The sequence below is a fragment of the Juglans regia genome, chromosome 3 (genome assembly GCF_001411555.2).
Source record: "Juglans regia cultivar Chandler chromosome 3, Walnut 2.0, whole genome shotgun sequence".
Lineage (NCBI taxonomy): Eukaryota > Viridiplantae > Streptophyta > Magnoliopsida > Fagales > Juglandaceae > Juglans > Juglans regia.
Window position 1 is genome coordinate 8035960 of NC_049903.1, and position 21236 is coordinate 8057195.

Here is a 21236-nt window from a genome sequence, read left to right on the forward strand (position 1 = left end):
TAACAGCAACCTTTTCCCTTGAACATTTAGCGGCGAGCTCTTTGGTCGCGGCAGCCACGCATGCTCGGCACATTTGGGAAGTGACATCGCCGCGGCAGAGGAAGAGGCCGTAGACGGGGTCGGAGGTGTTCTGACCGGAGGTGGTGTTGTAGAATTCGATGTTGCGGGTGACGTTGGAGGAGAGATAAGAGAGGAGGGAGTTGAGACTGGAATTGTAGAGGCTATTTTGGGAGAAGGTAGCGTTTTCACATAAGTGGTAGAGTGGAACTGGGTCGGCTGCGTGGGTGCAGGTCAGGCCAAGGAACCCGAGCATGGAAAGCAACGAAAGGATCATGGAGAGATTGAAGAAAGTCATTTTGATAAATCAGTTGCAACTCAGACATGGATTGGAAAATTATCGTGAGCAATGCTAAATATATTTTGTGCAACTACTGATTTTTTTTTTTTAAATTAAATTTATTATTAAAAAATTAATTTTATATTTTTTTATATAAATCTCATATTTATTTATATAAACACTACTTAATACTGCAAATATTATTTCATTAAAATGAAGACGCACTAAATAAATATAATAATTATTTGTACCGATAAGGATTCGGACATCAAGAAATATCCCCTGAATAATAACAAAATACACTGATAGCGCTCTAGTAAAGATGAGAAGGACATTAGTGGGTGTGAATCTTCCAAAAAAAAAAAAAAAATGGTAACAGTGGCGCAGGTCAATGAATCAAGTCAAGAATTTCTTTAATTTTTTTCTGTCGTTTCTAGAAGGGAAAGTGACAGAATTGAGAAAATAATGAAATGACAGAAAATTCTGGTCAGAGATTTGGAAAATAAGGTTAAGGCAGATGAAATACTTTTAACCTATTTTATTATTATAATTTTTATATAAATATAATAAATTTTTTAAATTTTTTAAATTTTAAATTAATAATAATATTTTATTTTATTCATTTCACCCCGTCTCATTATTTATAACAAATCTTAAAAATTAATAAGAGAACCTTAAAGTCACGGGGATAGGGCTAACAGCCTAAAGTGAAACCGACGGAAGCATTTGACAAACGTTGTATTGATTGTTGGTGCTTTTTCCATGCCTTAGAGCACTATCATTGGAATAGTTAAATTAAAGTATATTTTTTATGAATGTAAGATAAATTTAACTTTTAGCTATTCCATTTATATAAATCTCTACATTGGAATAGCCATTTTTTCATTATATGACAATAAAATAATATGAGATGAATTTAATTTTGACTATTCACATCAAATCTCCAAATTGAATTATCTATTTATTCATTATATAGTAATGAATAATTAAAAATTTTAAAAATTTTTTAATTTTTTTAATTATGAATTTATTTTATTTTTTCATATTTTACTATTTATAATATTATATATTAATTTGTAATTGTATTCTAATTATATTTTTTTAATTGTCATTTAAAATAGAGAGAGAAATAATTAATATTAAAATGAAAGAGAAAGAAATAATATAAAAAGGATTTGATGAATGAATAGTGTCTTCCAAATTTGGAAATTAGTTTGGATATTACTGTAGCTATTTGGAATATAGCTAATTCAATGTGAGCAATTTATCCACCTAATAGCTAATAAATTCTCATTGGATTTAGCTTTTAGCTAATCCAATGAGAATGCTCTTAGAGCCTGTTTATTTGACTGCTTTTGTCAGAGAAAAATATTTTAATATTATACAAAATTAAATTCATAAATTAATATAATTTAATATAATATATTAAATTATAAAATAAATCTAATAAATTATATAAAATTACATTAATTTATAAATTTATTTTTATATATTTTCTTTGTATAGGTAGTAGTTCTCTTTACAAAAATAATACTGCTCTTAGTCAAGTTCGAGGTCAGCAATAAGCAATTTGGAATTTAGAAATTTATCCATGAAGTGATACATCCTTTTATATATTTTTCAATCGTGCACTTGTTGTCTAACACTTTCTCGATCAGGAACTTCCCATATTTTCCACAAATTCTAGCAAGTCTACGTTGCCATGGTGAGAAATGTTAATTTGGAGAAGAAGCTTGGAATCACTCTCAAGGGTCTATGCATATATGCTTTCTGAATTGTGGCGTATTGCTACTTGTCATTAGAAAATTGGTTCCTAGTGTCATAATCAAAGTTGAGGCTGTGTTTTTGGAGTGTTAGGGCCTGCCATTCTTCTATATTTGATCGGTCCTTTGGTAGTGGCCCATGCTGCTTAATGCTCATTGTAATCTCCTTTTGACTTGGTCAACGACTAGTGATCTAGAATGTCTGGTCCAGCTTGTTCATGGTGGATATTGTTGTGAAGAAACCAGTCCATGTCCATTACTACTGTAACATCCGGATCCAAGATTAGTATAGTTAGATTGTAAATTTTTTTTATTTATTTATTTGGAGATCTATGCCGTTTATTTATTTATTTTATTTTATTTTTATTCTCCCCTCTTGTTTTATTTTTTTTTCGTTTCCTTCTCTTTTCGTCTATATTATTTTTTTCGCACGGCTTTTTTTTTTTTCTTTTTCCGTCGCACAGCATGCATACACACATGCATTCGTTCACGGCATGCATGCACACACACGTCTCTCTCGACTCTCTAGGGTTTCACCTCACATATATATAGATGATTATGTTTTTTCCAAGCACTGAGATTTTACCCAACACTGCCGCCGCTAGAAACTCCTCCCCACGCAAACGGCAACCTGATCTCTGCACCTTTCAGCCATCCCTGTTGCCGTCCAACACCCTCACGGAAGCCCAAACACGTTCGTCACCACTGTTGCCCGGTTCGCCCTCCCCTAACCTCCATCTCCACGTAAAACCGACGCCCGAACAACCCTCGGAAAACACTTTCGACAGCCACGGGAAACAGCAACCCATGCTTTTACCCAATTGAAATCCTCTATTTCTCCTCTCAAAAACAGAGCAGCACCACTTATACAGTTAGTCACCACCGTACGTCGGGGAAACTATCGGACCAGCCACAGAATCTGCCGATTGTCACTTTTCCGTCAGCCTCGAGCCGCCTCAGTCCCGCCTTGTCCCTCGTGGTGAGTACCTCCCTCAGTTACTCCATCCTTTCTCTCTGCCCTCTCTCGCTCACTTTTCCCTCTCCTTCTCTAGTGCCCAGCGCTGCTCGACGGAAGCTTCGCCCCGCTCCTGCTCTTCTGCCGCGCCACCGCAGTCCCTCCAATCAGCCCCGTCGCGCCTCACCCTCGACGCGTGCCTCGGTTTCCCTTGGTTAGTTTCCGCCGTGCATGTTATTCAGTTAACGTAGGTTTTGTTTTGGTTAGTTTTCAAGGAACTAATTGAATTACCGTAATGCCCTTCACTGCAGGTTATATTAATGGGCTTTTATATATATATTTTTTTTGTATTAGTACACTGTTATTTAATTATGATTACAGAAAATTATTTTATTATGTTATTAAGTAAAGATTTATGTTAAGAGTAAACAATATTGGAGTAATGTTGTTTTTACATTTTAGTCTATTTAATAATAGTTATGGTTTACTTTAAAATATTTTGGGATAATTATATTATCTAGTATTGAACTTTATAAGTGTTTTCATTAATAAATAAGTTAGATTTTTTAAATGTTTTTAGTCAAAGTTATCAATTGGACAGTGGCGATTTTAGAAAAAGATGATAAATTTTAAGGTTATGAAATTTTAGGTTTTGAGGAATTAAGTAGGTTATTTTAGAAATTTAAGATTAAATATCGAAATAAGTGGTTGATTGGAAATTTACGGGAATTACTTGATTATTTGATAGGTGACGATTGTTAATTGTTCGACATTTTGAGGAAAATTCTGAAAAGCTAAGAAGTCCAGGTAAGCGGGGTTCCTATACTAGACTTTGCATTAAAATAAAATGAGCTGAGGTCATTTTTGGAAAATGTGCATGTTTTGCTATGAAAAGAAATTTGAACTACCTCAGTTATTTGTTCTGCATTACTCATGAGATTCTGTTTAAGAAGAAAATATTTTCTGTCATGATTGGTGTAGACATGAGCTTATTTTTGACATTTTGTTTCTAAACTTTGAAAATGAGAGCGAATATTAAATTTGTGCATAAATTATGTTGTGATATGATTTTGTTCTGTTCCGAAGATTTTTTATCAGTACACTGTTTGGAAAAGACGTGATTTCTGAAAACCTTTGGCATGATCTCTGTTTTGAATTTGATTCTGTTTCTGTTCAGTTCAGTTACGGCCCTGCCACGGGTGATAATAGTGGCATACGGCCCAACCACAGGTTACAATAGTGGATACGGCCCAACCATGGGTTATAATAGTGGATACGGCCCAACCACGGGTAATAATAGTGGATACGGCCCTGCCACGGGTTATAGTAGTGGTCTCTGTTTTGAGTGCACACCTTGGTGACAGAGTGTTTTATGTTCTGCTTGGCTATCCGTAGATGCACAACCCTACCACGAGGATTATATATGGCCTCTGTTCTGATATGATGTTCTGATGATAATGATGATATTTTATGTTATGCCAAAGAATATTTTGAATGAAATTATTTCCAAATCTTCGTTCTGATATTTTGATAACATGTTCTGCTTCCGCACTCTGAAAATGAAAATGTTTTGTTCTGCATTCTAATTTCTGTAAATGCTCATGTTTATACACTGGTATATGTTCTCTGCTTACTGAGTTGTTGATAACTCACCCCTTATCTCCATATATTTTTCAGATAATTTTGATGGTTCAGCTGGGGAGCAAGAGTAGAAAGTTTAGCAACGTGTGATGATCGTAGTGTAATAAGTGCCTGAGGGTACAAATGCTTATTTGAGAGTCGTAGTTAGTAAGCTGATTTATTTTTTCGGGTATTTGATTTGATGAGTTGAGGATGTTTTCGAGTTTTTGGAGAATTTCTAATTTATGTTATTGGGGATTTCTTTATTGTCGCCATGGAGGAACTTAGATTTTTGATTTGATTAAGTGTATTAATATTTTATGGGATTTTTTTTCTGGAGTTTATAGTTGTGTTATTTAAGTTAATTTTAAGTATTAATAGCTAACTCTCCGAACCTCTAGGAACGAGGCGTTACAACTACAGCTGCAAAAAGAAGAAATGAATTCATCAGGAGACATTTTAAGAACAGCATAACAAGGATTGTTGGTAATGATTTCTGAGACCCAGTTGATTGTTGAGCTGCCTGTTACTCTTGGCTAGGGTTTGTGTAACACTCAGTGAAAAGAGACTAGATCAATGTAATTTTCTCACTTTGAGGATGAGAATCCTCCAGAAAATTAGAGAGAAAATGAGGAAATTGTATTCAAATAACTGTTCTGATGATTCCTTCCACGCACTGAGGATATTAGTAACTAACATTACACACCCGCGGCATTCCCAGAGTGCCATCCAATAGGATTACAATATCACATAACATATAAGGGTAAAATAGTAATAATTATTGCTAAAGATCCTAATGGGCTCAATAAGGCCTTACAGATGTACAGAAAGATAAAAAACAGATAACAGGGTCTGCAAGTGCCACTCTATGCCTTCCACTGTGCCTTTTCTTACTAAGCCTCCCGTGTCCTGGCCCACGTCAAGCCCAGCTCTCTATTCCCATCAGACCTTTCACGCGTGTGACAGTTTGTAGTCAGCGATTCTTGGGATCACTGAAGCAACAACCTCTTCTAAGAATGTCTTCGATTTGAGAATGCCCTTCCATAATCATGAAGGATCAAGGCAGATAGAGCTCGTAGTAAGGTTTGCTGGCCTAAAGATAAAGTCAATTGCTCGAAGTAAGTGAGATGCTTTGCTACTCTAAGAGATTTTCTCCTAATTAAGTACCAAACGTCAAAGACTCATCCTAGGGCTACCAACAATGTGTCCGGAAAAGTGTAATCCACTTTTCTTTTTTCTTTTTTTTTTTATGTATTTTTTTAATCTCTTTAAATATTTAAAAAAAATTACAACATCATTAAAAAAAAAACAATTCATTAATCATTAAGTAAAAAAAAAGTCAAGAGATATTATCAGGACAATGTCTCGAGACCCATAGCATTTTCCGTGTCAGAAATGCACTCTGCTGCTCAAACAAAACTGTGCACGTGTACGCATGCGTTGTTGTTACATGTTGTTCTTTGGCATAGCTAGCCAGAGGAAACAACAACTATTGTGAAAAAAATGACAAAAAAGTAAAAGCAAACAAGAAATAAGTAAACAATCAATCACATGATACAAATTTACATTATTAGACAACATGCCAACATTCATGGAGTTACAAAGGATTTTATTATGCTGAGCAATTACAAAATTTACTTTGAAGTGAAATTTCATTATTCAAAACGATCATACTATTCATAATAAATATATTTATAGGGTTACAAGAATGAAATTTTAATTTTCACTTTTCTGCAATATTCACTCAAGTGGAGTATCAAGCGTACATTGAGTGAACTCTCTATATGGTGTTTGCTCGAGCTCCGAGTTGAGCGACTGTCGAGCAAACTCTTTGTCTGAGTTTTGCTCGAGCCCACTTTTGATTATGACTCGGGCAAACTTTCTGGCTCAATGTTGAGCAAACATCAAGCAAATTTTCTGTCTGGTGCTTCCTAAGTAAAAAATAGTGTCAAAATCCACTCATTAACCGTAACAAATCATTTTTAGGTCGGATCATCAAGTCGGGCCACCACAACAATTTGCCAGGCTCCACAAACCCAACAACAACTTTCCTCACTACTAAAATCACTACAGCATGAATCAAATGATATATTTTCAACTAATATTTACTTTTGCATAACTGCCAAACAAATAACATTCGTCCTAAGATATATACAATAACCAAATATAAATTCTTACTCACGAAACTCCTTTAATCAAACATTCCCAAAAAAAAAAAACAAAAAACAAATAAAACCAGAAAATCGTAAAGTTTCACCTAGTTATTACAGAAACACTAAATAAGTATATGGTCAAAACAAGATCCAACTCCAAAAGAAGAACAGGCAACAGCAAGCCTGTCCTTCCTGGCCCTTAGCTCCAACAGTTCAGCTTCTTTCTTTGTAATTGTGGCCTCCAACTCCGCAAGCTCCTGCTCTGGTGGAGGGTTGTGAAACTCCACAATCATGTGGCGGAGATGACCAAGTAGAAATCGCACGTCAAAGCCAGTTGCGAGAACTTCCTTCAGTGCATCGCGCCACTCGTAAACACGAGTAATATCCAAGTCCTTCAAGGGCACGCGGCAAATATCTAGAAGTATAGCAGATAGAAGCTTTAGAAACATGCTCCCAGCCATGTTTCCTAGCCTACACTCTGCTGTGAAGTCACCATAACGGCTGTGGAGCTTCTCCAACAAAGGGACGCCTTCCCTAGGGATGGTGAACCGTAGGAATTTCTCCACGTTGCCGTCGAAACAGTAGAAATGAGACACCGGCTGACTGTCATTGGATCCTGTATCGAACTTGTCCAGTGCCTCCTGTAGCTTTGAACTATATTGACTCGTTCCAGTGGCTTGGCTAACCTTCTGTTGGCTACCCATGTTCATAGACTCTGTACGGAATGCAAAACAAGCAGACAAAAATGAACGTCTCCCCTTGTTCTTCTTTGGTTGGCTAGGAACCATATTGACGGGGCTACGCATTGTTAATAGTTCCTCATTCCCCTCACCAGGCATTGTCCCAGTAACAACTCCTGCCACATTAATCCAAATACGTACATCCAAAAGGAAAGAGGGCAGATGAATAGAGAAGGGGGCTACTCATATATTCTTGGCTTCCCTCACTGACAGACTCATTATCGCTATTGTCCTCACTCTATAATTTATTTCCCTCTAGATGCAGAGGTCCATCACCCCTTCTACGGAAGGAAGCCAAGCCTTCTCCTAATCTAACTTACCTTCACTACAAACCAAGTAGTGTGTGGGGGCTTGAAAGATCATCGATTCATCCATTTAGATTTAAGCCCCTCGTAATTCAAAAATCGTGGGAAAATGGTCTCTACCCTCTAGACCAGCGTGTGCAATCACTACTGGATTACAAACAGCTCGGGGGCCTAAAGATTGAGGCCAAATCTTTTCCCATATTTCTAATTCTACCGGAGTATGGCCCCACATTAAAATGACTAATAGGGTACACTTGATCTCGTTTGATTACGAGATATAGGATGAGATAAAAGTTAAAAGTTGAATAAAATATTATTATAATATAATTTTTATTTTAAAATTAAAAAAAAAATAAATTATTTATTATATTTTATATAAAAAATTTAAAAAAATTATAATGATTAGATGAGTTAAAATAAAATAAATTGAGATGATTTGTGTAAAGAAATTTCCTCAGTATTGGTCTGATTTTATGCTATTAAGTTTTATTATACACTGCCCAATTTTGAAGCATTAAAAAAACAAAACAAAATTCACTGTACTTACCGACGTTCTTCCTAGCCATCTTTGCTCTTATATAGATGCCTGTGGAGGCTATGATTAGTAGCACAGAAGTAACAGTTGGAAGAACGGCAACGGTAAGGACAACATATCAAGATGTACTGTTCCTCTCCTTCCCTGCACATAGAATATATAATATTTTTGTACTTCTTGTTGAGGGCTGATCTGGATACGAAGAAATATACTTTAAAGCATGTAATAACTTATTACTTGAGAATGCTTAATTAGCATGAAGTGATATTATTAACATTGCATTATTCGAAGGATTATGAACCCCAATAATATACGCCAAAAAATTTCATGGATCTACAGTATATCATGGAGCATAAGCTCTACCGTAAAAATTTTGAATAGTCTTAATAAATCAATATAGCAAGAGGCTAGGGGCTAGACCTGGATGGGTGAATTAGGGACTTTTACACCCTCTAACATAATTTTGACACATAAGCATTCTAAAAGAAAAATAATAGAACCGCATGCACAACATGGAAGTAAAACCTACTTTTTCTTTTCTTCCTTCGCTCCCTCTCTTTTCTCGTTGTGCGCTCTGATATCTTTCTCCTCTCTCTTATTGTATTTAGCAGTGTGCTCTCTCTCCTCACTCTACCATTGTTGGCCTAAAATCTCCAAATTCAAATAAGAAATCACAAAAAGGTTTGAAATACAAATCAAGAAAATGGTTAAAAAAAAATAGAGATGGGGAAAAATAGAAAGCTGAATATAATTTTCTCAACCTTTCTTTCTTGCCCAAATTCGGAGGGTTTATAGAAAGGTTGTTATATACTAGGAGAGGGCTTCTTATCGCGAGTTTTTGGTGCTTCAATCTTTTTGGGTGTTTGTTGCCTGTCCATAAACATTGGCAAATTCATAAAGAGAAGCACACAAATTTGGGTGTCTATGTCAAAAATTAGCTCGGCACAAGAAAAAATAGAGAAAGAGAGTGGAGAGGGGGAGAAATAGAGAAAAAGTGGATTTGCTTGTGTGGTTTTATTATTATTCTTTTAAAATGTTTATGTGTCAAAATTTTATTAGAGGATTTAAAATCCCTTATTCACCTAATCCGGTTTGAAGTTAATCTCATCAATATATATAACTCATTAATCTAAATTCTTGCTAAAAGAAGAAAAAAAAAAAAACTTGATCCATCATACATCCTTAATTTCCATATTCATCATGATCAACAAAATTTGTAAGTACTGTTTTTAATGAAATTGTAAGACATACATAGAGTCGACATTAATTACAAATTAAAACAAGGGCCGTTTACATCTCGTGACAATGTTGGTTTGTAAAGCCCATTACAAATAATACTCATCGACTAGTAATATTTTTTCTTTTTTCTTTTTTTATATATCGTTTTTAATTATGTGACAGCATTATAATGGATCGACATGCAGAAAATTAACTGATGATCTAGCTAGTCACATCCTTACCTTGAGAAGCTGGGAGGGGCCGGAGGGCGTCGAGCAACCAGTGAAAACTTGCGTTGTACCGTCGGTTTATGAACTTACCGGTGGTAAAAGAACCACTCATGTAAACCGATTGAACCGAGTCATACCGGACCAAACAGAGTTCAAACCATATCATAGCATCTTCACTTACGCACTGCTTTAAGATTTCCTTGGTTGCAGTCTGTATACAAATCCGACAAACTGTGGAGTTGACATCCCCTCTACGAAGCGCCTGTCCATAGACTATATCGGAGTCCTCTCCAGTGCAGGTGTGGTAGAAACCTATCAAACGATGAGAATTGTTATTCTAATAACATGGAAGAGGGTTATAAAAATTATAGCTAGAGTAAAATATAAGCCACTAATCCATCCCCCCACCCTCCTAATTAGCATATTCTCTGCTTCAAACTTACCAAGTGCTGCTGCAGCACGAGGTGGGCTCCTCCATGAAATCCTATATTTTCCGGATGTTTTGAGTACCACAGTTAATCTAAAATCTGTTTACAAAATGGCGTGTTCCACATGAATAAATCAACAATATTGGAGCCGTTCGAGTGGGGTAATCTCAAATGGATGTGGGGAGAACCATTTGAGTAGGATGACAGGGATGAGCGGCGGAGGTGATGTTGGAAGCATGCGTCGGATGTACGTTTAGCAGTGCAGTCGCTCTCTCCGGTTGAACAGAAAGAGTTTAGATCAAAGGCTGGCTGCCCGACGACTACAGCAATTAGCATGAAAATAGCAGGGCTGAAAAGAAGCAATCTTGAGGAAACCATTGCCGACCACGTGTTCATCTTCGGACTGGCAAGGTTTAGACCTCCGATAAAGAGAGGCTTTTAACGAAGGAGATGGTGTTCGAAGCGTGAACTAATGGGCTCAAATTTAGGTTTTTGGTGGAGTTGTAGGTGCCGCTTTTGAAGCAGCTCGGAAGTTTATAGTAACATATTCGAACTCTTTTTTCTCTGTTTTTTGAAACGTAAGAATATTATACATTAAACCAAACTTACAAACTTCCATCACTTCGTTGTCATAGATTTTGCCACGAAACAACCTATGCAAATATTTTATGCTCGATTGACTTCCACTAACGAAGACTTGAAAATTTCTTGAAAATTATATCCCTGTTTGGCTTAAGAAATGATTAAATTAGTGCGGTCGGCGTGACCACTAAAAAGATCCTTTCATTTTCAATTAACAAAAGAAAACTCACTTGGACTTCTAATTATCCGCAGTAGTTTCCTGGAAGACATCACACTGTCCCAAAAATTGTTCGGTTCGACTTTGGATTCCATTTTAATATTTTTAAGAACCAAACCAAACCAACCTGAGAGGAATTGCATAACAAGCTTATTACACATACATGAACTCTCATTTCTCAAGTAATAATATGCAGCATATGGTGTTGGTGTTCCATGACTTATTTATAAGAGATACTAATTTTGGAGGTCAAGTCGTTGCACTCACTCTATCGAGGGTATACTTCAGTAATCTTTGATTCATCGACAGACAATGGAATTGACTTGCTCGAAGATCGATCTGACTCCAGCTCTTTGGTCGGCATGCTTGACTGATTCAATCCACCTTGGAGGAAAAGTGCTGGCTTTTCAGGTATTGGCAAAGTAACAGAGTAACTCTCAAGCATGACAACTATTGATGCCATTGTTGGTCTGTCGTCTGGATTTTCTTGAACACAAAGTAAGCCAATATGGATGCATTGAATCACTTCATTTATTGCGTATGAATCTCCCAAAGTCGGATCCAATAACTCAAAGGATGTCCCGTTGCTCCAGTGTTTCCAAGCCTGCATCAAGCAGTCAATATTAATTCTTAGTGTCAACAAAGAAAAGAAACTTCAGCATATGTTCTTCATACTCACATAGGTCAACAGGTCCACAGCAGTGTCTGATTCATAGAAAGAAGCGTTGTTTTCGCCACTTAATATCTCTAGTACTAGGACACCAAAACTATATACATCCGATTTTGCCGAAAAATTTCCTTGCATTGCATATTCTGGAGACATGTAACCACTGCAAACATATCAACAATGTTACCAACTGACTATAACATCACAGAATTATATTTGATACCTGTGTGTATCATCATTAGATACATTCACAGCCAATTGGGTTCTGCTGAACATGTAATGCATTTATTATATCTAATGCCTAATGCAGAGAAGGTTGCACTAACAATGTATATATCTCTAAATTATCCATCAATAACTATGTATCAAATTTTTTCAGATCACAATGTCCTGTTTTCTTTCTGTTTTTTCATGAGATTGATTTGTTAGGAAGACAAAAAATAGTAAAGTTCATTAATTTCTAGTAACTTTCTTTATCTAATACTTACTATGTCCCGACAATCCTATTGGTATTTCCTTCCGTTTGGTCAACTCCAAAAAGCCTTGCCATACCAAAATCTGAAATTTTTGGATTCATATCCTCGTCTAACAGGATGTTACTGGCTTTAAGATCTCGGTGTATGACTTTAAGGCGAGAATCTTCGTGAATATAAAGGATTCCTCGAGCAATTCCTCTAATAATCTTGTATCGACTTGGCCAATCCAATAGTCTTTGCTTGTCAGGTCCTACAGATAATCGAAATACAACATTCGGATTAGAATAGAAGAATCAGAGTATTTGCACTACTCTATCTCTTGCACCTTCGTGAGTTCCAGTATGCTCTTAAAATGAACCCTTCTTTTATGAATTTGATCCTCAAATGAATGACGTGTTGATATAAAAAATAAATAAAACGTATACTCAATACATGCATCATATGATGAAACAAAGGACATTGGACAAATGGCTAGAAAGGACAAACCAAACAGAAAATAGTCAAGGCTTTTGTTGGGCACAAATTCGTAGACGAGCATCTTTTCCCCCCCTTCCAAGCAAAATCCCAATAGCCTCACAAGGCTTCGATGTTGAAGCTTGGCTACCACAACAATTTCATTCTTAAATTCCTCTACACCCTGTTCAGAACTTCCTGAGAGCCTCTTTACAGCTATATCTTGTCCATTGGGAAATGTACCCTGATAATGTAGTTCAACGCAATCAGAATAGACAAATAGAATTCATAAACTTCCCACAGAAGCACTAAATAAATCAACAGTAACAAGAAATGAGTAATTCCTACCTTGTAAACCTCACCAAATCCACCTCCACCCAGCTTGTTATCATCTGAGAACTTGTTTGTGGCAGCCTCGATTGTAGCAAAATCAAATTGCAAGGACTCGACAGTTGTAATCTCATTGGCTGCTATGCACACAAAATGCCTTAAAACATTGTAGGAAATTTTAGCTGTGCAGGGAAGCATATAAAAAAATACTTCTTTTGAGTATCACGTGTGTGTGCAATTCTTTGTTAATATATATATTTCTCTGTTAGTGTAGAAACAGAGAACAAAAGGAACAGAGAGGTGATCCAATCACCTAGAATCAAGAAATGAAATTGAAGATACTAAAGAATGAGAAAACTTCATAATAATTTCATATGTACATCAATATATATAGCTGATCTAAATTTAACACGCGATACATTGTAACCAACTGCCGACAGGACTAACAGACTTAACTGTCAACTATATTCCGCAGTTGATGTGCAGCTGATCTGTGTACTCTAACAATTAGATTTAGACTTAGGATCTTTAGTACCATATCTTATGATGAAACCAAGAACTAGACAGTTTCTTCTTATTCTCTTAGAATTCCTTAGATTTTCATTCATGCACATTTTCAATATTTCAGTGACTTCCACTATCTAAACTTACATTTTTTTTAACAAACACTCAATTAGAAAAGTTATGGATTCAGTTATTACCAACAAACATATAAAAGGATTACACTACAAGAACAGTTTCCAGACATGAGGAAATTACACATTGGATAAATTCAATTCAATAATTATGAATTGTTTACCATTTTCCTTGGGTAGAGCATTGGGCTTCTTCTTTCTTGCTTTCCTTCTTTGGAAGCAGTAGCTCAAAGAGATGATCACCAGAGAGACAGCAATTGAAGCAACAATGATGACAATTGTTAGCGTCGATATTTTGTCTTTTCCTGCATAAATCAATCATAATGTTTTCATGAGTATGACAAGCTGTACAGTGTATAATAGCTGTTGCATCAACAATGTCCAATCTGTAAGTTATAATATGCAGAATACAATACAAAGGGTCTCATGTAAGTTATAATAACACGTTCTTTGTAAATAATAAGAGTACAGTTTTTTACTGCAGAAAATTAGTCGATCTAATTTTGCCTCAACAGTATTCCTTTCACAAGGCGAATTTCCCTTCCAATATTGTACCAAATGGAATGCATGTAATGGCTGGACCAAAACCACTGACAGATAAATTAATGATTGTCAGGCTGGGTCCTAACCACGTCTTATTGTTTCGATTATCTTCTATAAATTGTCTTAAGTAAGAACAAAATAACCATAATCACTTACAATATTTCATCAGAACAAACTACAAACCAGGTAGGATCTGAAAGAGAGAAGTTCAAAAGTTGGCACTAAGGCTTGGTATTGTTTTACAAAACTTTTGATATCCTCTCGTCCCATCTTATCTGATGTCAACAATCAAACCCTATTTAAACATAAACAATTTTCAATTTCAATTTATTTAATCATTTCCTAATCATTACAATTTTTTCAAACTTTTAAACAAAACAATAAAAATAATTCAACATTTTCAAACCACAAAACAAAAATAACAAAAATAATATTCTCTCTTTTACTTTATAATTTTTTTATTTAAAATTTTCTCTTATTTTTCAAAATTCTATAAAAATTTTAATTCAAATAATTTTACTATCATTCACAGATTATTTTCACAAATTTTTAATCTCATCTCCTATATATATATATATACATGCGTAACAATTCGAGGTGTAAAGACTTTCACCATGCCAATCCTGTCTTCATTTATGACGCATGCATGCCATCGTATTTGAATGATATATATCAATATATGAAAATTGGTAGTAAATTCTGATTTGACCTTTCGGTCTAAGGACAGTACCTCGAGCCGGAGGAAGGAGCACAGGTATCGGTGTCGGTGCCGGTGCAGCGGCTGATTGTGTCAAGTAAAATGGGTATGTTTCGAACCTGACGTTGCAACTTGGACTCAGAACTCTACCCCCTTGCTTCCCATCACATGGACCACATTTGGGGAGGCTCGTGATGGCTTCCCGAAGACACGTACTGCAATCGGAGCTATTTATGTCCGGGGTGCACTGGACAAGGCTGTATAGGGTTTGCAATTCCTGCAATCCCGAAGCATTTGTGACCGCCTTCACGGCAAATTTCTTAGCACCGGACGTAGCATTTGCGGCCCGAGGCACTAAGTCATTCAATGTGGATACCGCCAACCGACGGAACTGGTCTGGCTGTGTTGCATTCCTCGTGTTCCACATAAAATATCCAGGTCTTTCCTGCATGGTGGAGAAGATTGACCGGTTTGAGTAACGTAACATGCATTCATCATACCATATCACGGCCACTTTTTCAACAGGGCAGTACACCCGAACAATCTCTGTGGCGGCGAAGGCCACGCAATCTCGACAGGCATCTGTGCTGAGGTCACCACGGCAGAGGAAGAGGCCGTAAGTTGAAGTGTCAGGAGTTTGGCCGGCGGTAGCGTTGTAGAAACCACCTTCACGCGTGGCATTTGAGGAAAGGGAAGAGAGCAGGTAACTTAGGTTAACTTGGTAGGTGCTGTTTGGGGTGTAAGTGGTATCATTTGTGCAATAATGGACTCTGTAATTTGGTACTGCTGCACTGGTAAGGTTAAGGAAACCGAGCAAGTATAGAACCATAATTAGGATCATGGAGACGTCGAAAGAGGGCAAGCCCATATCTTCTTCCTTCTTCCCTCTTCTTTCTTCTTTAATGATTAGTATCTTGGAATTTGGAAGAGGGTTTGGCCCATAAAGAGTTTCTATTTTCTGATCTTTCTTCGAAAATGCTTGCTAGGAATCACAATATATAACGAGATCGGTGGCGCTACTGGACGTAAGCGTTCACATGCCAAGGTGGTTAACCCCCAGTCAATGGGTTATTGTCAAGCCGGCTCGCGATTTTTTCGATTTCCGGGCCTACGACAGAAAAGAAGGTTGAGACGTGGAAAATAAGGCATGGGAAAGTAATAAATAAAGTAGATTCGTGGAATTTAAGGCAAAGTCAGTGAGGAAGAATGAAGTTTAAGTACATAAATTTTGAACACCTTCATTTAAATAATGATATCAACTGTTTGAGGGGGTACGAATATTTTGATCTTAAAGATGCGTTCCTTTTTCTAGCACTTTTGAAAATTTTTTGCCCCATCTCGTTTAATTCAAGCCTTGATGACTAAATGCTATAGCAACAAAAAATGAATGACGCCTTCCACGTGCATTTGTCAACCCTTGCAGACAATATTGACAATTTGACACCATCGACAAGATCAGACCCATGCAGTGATTATCAAAATAAATAAATAAATAAATAAATAATTAATTGTAGAGTGTCTCAGGACATCATTGGAAACTCTTTACCAAGTGAAAACAAAATAAAGGATGTTAATAACTGGTTATTTATGTGTTAACGATAATGTGCTTCTAGGCAGAGGTAGAATGCTTCTGAAACTGACGAGTGACGGCATGTTACGTGAACAGACCAAACTTAAGAACTGAAACAACATGACAAGAAATTCAAGAAGACAACAAATTTTAAATGAAAAATTCTACTCTATACAGATCAGAGAGAGAGAGAGAGGGAGAACAGTTCTACGAATATTGAAATATTAATAAAATCAGAAATCAGCCCACAAGTCTGACTTCATGGCTGAAGCTTGATATGTGCATGTACACGTGTACACACGTATAAAACATGGATTAATTAGTCATTTGATTTGGTAAATTATGTCGTATTCTAATTACAAGGGACCAGCAACTCTTCAATGTCCAATCAATAGAAACTTATACTTTTCATTTATTTATTTATGAGCGCACCGCCGCACACATTTAAAAGCAGTCATTTTATTACACGCTCAACATACACGGAGCAGGAAGGTAATGTACCTACACTAGCTCTTACGTAGGTAGAAGGGTACTAGGCTGATAGATCGGCCCGAATCAACTTAATAAGAATTTCCGGTCCACTAGTTTCCCTCATGGCAGAACCAGTGATATTCTGGCAAGCTGCCCTTAGCAACTGAGTATTGCAGGTTATACTGAATCCCATGCTGCTCATACTATCGAGGGTACAGTTCAGTAACAGATACTTCGTTGATAGTGCATGACATTGATTTGCTTGTGGATTGATCCACCTCCGGCTCCTTTAATGGCAGTTTTTGCTCTGTTCGACTATGAAGCCAATACGCTGGTTGTTTAGGCGAGGGCAAAGCAACAGAGTAACTGTTTAGCATTAGAACTACCGATGCTATTGTCGGCCTGTCGGCTGGGTCATCCTGTACACAAAGTAATCCAAAATGGAGACATCTAATGACCTCATTTATTGAGTAAGAATCTCCCAAGGATGGATCCAACAACACCAAGGGTGTTCCGTCCCACCAATGTTTCCAGGCCTGCACCAATTGCACAAGCAACGTTCTAATGTTATTCTCTTCCTCCCCAAATGGATGTGATGATGTTAGCAATAAAAAAGGAAAATAAAATCAGAATATTTGGTTCATACTCACATAGCTTAAAAGGTGTCCAGAACCATCTGATTGAGAGAAAGAACTGATCTTCTTGCCACTTAGGCCTCGTTTGTTTTGGGAAAACTTTTCATCTCATCTCATCTCATCTCATCTAATCATTACAACTTTCCCAACTTCCAATACAAAATAAAATAAACAATTCAACTTTTTCAAATTCCAAAATAAAAATAATATTAAAAAATATACTCTAACAATATTTTATTCAACTTTTTAACTTTAATCTCATCTCATCTCATCTCATCTCCGAAAACAAACGAGGCCTTAAAATCTCTAGAATCAAGACTCCAAAACTGTACACATCAGATTTTACAGAGAATTTTCCATGCATAGCATATTCTGGAGACATGTAACCACTACAAACCAGCATCATTGATACACCGATGTTAGTTATACTACATGCTAACTTGGTACCTGACTTGTGTAAAGTCCTCTGTCAAAAATTTCACTTTTTTTCCCCGACAGTACTTACTTGGAAGAGATGATAATTTCACGAATCTAGATTTCATATTAAGTAATAGAAATAAACAAAGATTCAGAACTCACAATGTGCCGGCAATCCTACGGGTCTTTCCCTGTGTTTGATCAACTCCAAAAATCTTCGCCATGCCAAAATCAGAAATTTTAGGCTTCATATCCCCATCTAGCAAAATGTTACTGGCTTTAAGATCACGATGTATGATTCTAAGCCGAGAGTCTTCGTGAAGATAAAGAATTCCTCGAGCAATCCCTACAATAATCTTGTAACGCCTAGACCAGTCCAGTTGTCCTTGCCTTTCAGGGTCTACACATTCATTAGAACCCAATTATCAGGTCTGAATATTCAAGCCAGATACGTATCAACAAATTCAATCAACTTCAAATTAAGTACACTAAAGACCTTTTGAGAAAACGAAATTTAATCAATTGACTTCTTTTAAGTTCTACAAAGCTCAATAAATTGGTTGATTAGCAAACTGCAAACAACGCCCTATTTGAGTGGATTCAATCCTCATATATCCTTCAACATTCATGAAAATTAGGAATATGCTTAAAAGGGACAAACCATATAGAAAATAGTCAAGGCTTTTGTTGGGAACAAATTCATATACAAGAATCTTCTCCTCTCCTTCCAAGCAAAATCCCACTAGCCTTGCAAGATTTCTGTGTTGAAGCTTGGCTACTAATACAACCTCATTTTTAAATTCATCTCCCCCTTGACTAGATCTTTTCGATAACCTCTTCACAGCAATTTGTTGTCCATTAGTAAGTGTACCCTGGCAACATACTTTAACCAGCCATTAGAACATTTCAACGAGTAGAGTCCTCGCAAAAACAAAAAAGAGTACACAAATAATGAGGACTCATCCTTTACCTTGTACACCGCACCAAAACCTCCCTCACCTAACTTGTTATTAACTGAGAACCCCTCTGTTGCAGCTTCAATCGTAGCAAAATTAAATTGCAAGGACTCTAGAGTGGAAATATCATCCGTAGTTCCACTTTTTTTACTATTTTCCGCCTGCATAGCGTTATATTTTGTTCTTCCTCTCTTACGGAGGAAGCAGTAGCCCATAAGGAATAGCGCCGTAGAGACGGAAATTGAAGCAACAATGATAATAATAGTCAGCGATGAGCTTCGACTTTTTCCTGCATGAACAACAATGGCACTCCATTAGTTATTTTTGCAGAACATTAATGCATTGGCAAGGACAGTAACCTATGTTGATCTGAAGTTGAAATTACGAAGTCACCACGACGAATGAGAAACCAAATGTCTGTTTATATATGTAGGGTATCATCCAGCAATGTTTTCCGAACTTGTTTGATGTTCTATTTGTATTTACACTAGTAAGCCTAAACACACTTTCAGTAATTTAAATAAAAAAAAAAAACCACTTTCAGTAGTTAGTAAAGAAGATGAAAAAGGCCTGACTTTTACATGTTAACGTCTGCCAACATCATGAAAATAAACAACACAGATATATGGGAAAGCAAAAACAAAGTTCTAATCATAATTGAGAAACCAACTGTACCTTCGGTATTTTCGGATTCCTTTCTTTATCCCCTAAAAAAGAGCAAGAAAAGAATATAACTTTACCAGGAGGTGGAGGAACAAGTGGATTAGGCCTTGCCCCCGAAGTGTTTACAGTCAGGTAAAACGGGTGCACATTGTACCTAACTGTGCAGCTGGGAAAGAGAGCTGAGGCGCTTTCCTTTCCACTACAGCAACCTGGCAAATACGACATCGCTATCTGAAGACACCTATTACAGTCGGAACCGGTCAGATCCGGCGTGCACTGCACGAGGGTGTACACAGTTTGTGACGATGTGAATCTCGCTTCCTTCGTCCCAAACTTCTTGGCCCCAAGCCCAAGATCTGAAATCCCGGTTGCCAACTCGCTGAATGTTGCACTCAGTAGCTCACCAAACCGGATTGCGTCCGAAATGTTCTTATTGCCCGAGGTGAAATCGTTAGGGTCAGGGGCCAAGCTGGAGAAAATATACCGGCTTGAGTAGCGTAGCATGCATTCCTCGTAATAACCGACAGCCCCTTCCTCCTCGGGGCAGCGCTGGACAAGGTCTTTGGTTGCGCCGGCAGCACAGTCACGGCAGGCCTCGGCGGGGAGGTCACCGCGACAGAGGAATATGCCGTAAACGGTGTCCTCGGAGGTTCCGGAGGAGGCGGTGGCGTTGTAGAATCCGGTGGTGCGAGTGGCGTTTGATGAGAGATAAGCGAGGAGGTGATTGAGGTTGGATCGGTAGGTGCTGTTGGGGTTCGTGATGTCGTCCAAGCAGAAATGGCGCATATAAGTTGCAGCCGCTTCAGTTCTCGGTGGACTAACGCAGCTGATAAACAAAGAGATAAATACAAAGAGGCTGGCGCAGAAGTTGGAGGAGGAAGAGGCCGAGGGCAACTTCAAGCCCAGTAACATGACGAACGCCTCGCTAGCTCCTTGGTCCTCGCGCAGTCGGAAATCAAGGGGTCAGAATATTTGATCCGATTGCTGTCCGAAAAAATGATAACTTTTTACAGTATTAGAGCACTGGCATCCAAATATTTGCCTCGTTTGTCTCAAATTTATCTAGACCAGCCAAAGCAATAAATCTTTGACTTTGAGCTATAATGAAAAGTACTTGCTGTTCATATTTAGCGAGCTATTGTATATAGACTAAACGAATAAATTATTTAACAAAATCTCATCCAATTTAAATCTGTCCGTTTTCAAGTGCTTTTTCTATATTGTATTTTGTAACTTCTATATTTTTTATAGATAAAAAATAATAAGTTAAAAAAAAAAATAGTTCAAAATAATAATTTAAGTATCAAATTAAATTATTAATTAATATATAATTAGTGTAATTACAAAATATAAAAAAAATTAAAAAATAATATTATTAAAAAAATAATATTATATTATTATTTTGACTAATTTAATGACTAATCCAATGTAGATTTATCTAGCCAAATGTTAATGCTATAACCAAAACTTGAAGTTCTAGACAAAATTTGGACTTGGCAAAGGCTAGGCCATTGCTAATGCTCTTAGAACATCTATATTGGCTTCTTCAAATAATATTTCATCTTTAAATTTAAATAATTTTATCAATAGTTGACTCACATTTAATTAGCCAAATATTTTGTATCCTAAATATTAGCTAC

General features: G+C 36.8%; 3 protein-coding genes and 1 long non-coding RNA gene across 5 annotated transcripts; all 4 read right to left on the reverse strand.

The window, feature by feature from the left end:
• Positions 1-6901: 6901 nt before the first annotated feature.
• On the reverse strand, positions 6902-8478 carry LOC118347945. The gene is made up of 2 exons (XM_035688431.1): positions 8421-8478; positions 6902-7684 (listed from the first exon to the last, which is right to left on the reverse strand). Exons 1-2 carry the CDS (start codon positions 8437-8439, stop codon positions 6951-6953), a joined length of 753 nt encoding a protein of 250 aa, XP_035544324.1. The 5' UTR covers positions 8440-8478; the 3' UTR covers positions 6902-6950.
• A 763-nt stretch (positions 8479-9241) lies between these two features.
• LOC118347946 lies at positions 9242-10745 on the reverse strand. Its single transcript, XR_004801139.1, has 3 exons — positions 10300-10745; positions 9869-10168; positions 9242-9278 (listed from the first exon to the last, which is right to left on the reverse strand). It is a non-coding gene; the product is annotated as an uncharacterized LOC118347946 (long non-coding RNA).
• Positions 10746-11066: 321 nt separating this feature from the next.
• On the reverse strand, positions 11067-15833 carry LOC118347944 (cysteine-rich receptor-like protein kinase 25). Its single transcript, XM_035688425.1, has 7 exons — positions 14918-15833; positions 13809-13949; positions 13028-13146; positions 12713-12923; positions 12239-12476; positions 11763-11913; positions 11067-11687 (listed from the first exon to the last, which is right to left on the reverse strand). The coding sequence occupies exons 1-7, from the start codon at positions 15750-15752 to the stop codon at positions 11352-11354; spliced, it is 2031 nt and encodes a 676-aa protein (XP_035544318.1). The 5' UTR covers positions 15753-15833; the 3' UTR covers positions 11067-11351.
• Positions 15834-16804: 971 nt separating this feature from the next.
• LOC108995840 (cysteine-rich receptor-like protein kinase 10) lies at positions 16805-20601 on the reverse strand. 2 transcript variants are annotated; one of them, XM_035688418.1, is made up of 7 exons: positions 19674-20601; positions 18948-19222; positions 18639-18849; positions 18140-18377; positions 17857-17949; positions 17576-17633; positions 16805-17461 (listed from the first exon to the last, which is right to left on the reverse strand). In XM_035688418.1, exons 1-7 carry the CDS (start codon positions 20506-20508, stop codon positions 17129-17131), a joined length of 2043 nt encoding a protein of 680 aa, XP_035544311.1. In that variant the 5' UTR covers positions 20509-20601; the 3' UTR covers positions 16805-17128. The 2 variants fall into 2 exon arrangements, 1 of the variants encoding a protein (XP_035544311.1); XR_004801138.1 differs by lacking the exon at positions 17857-17949 and having other exon boundaries at positions 17423-17461; positions 17576-17709.
• Between the last annotated feature and the right edge of the window lie 635 nt (positions 20602-21236).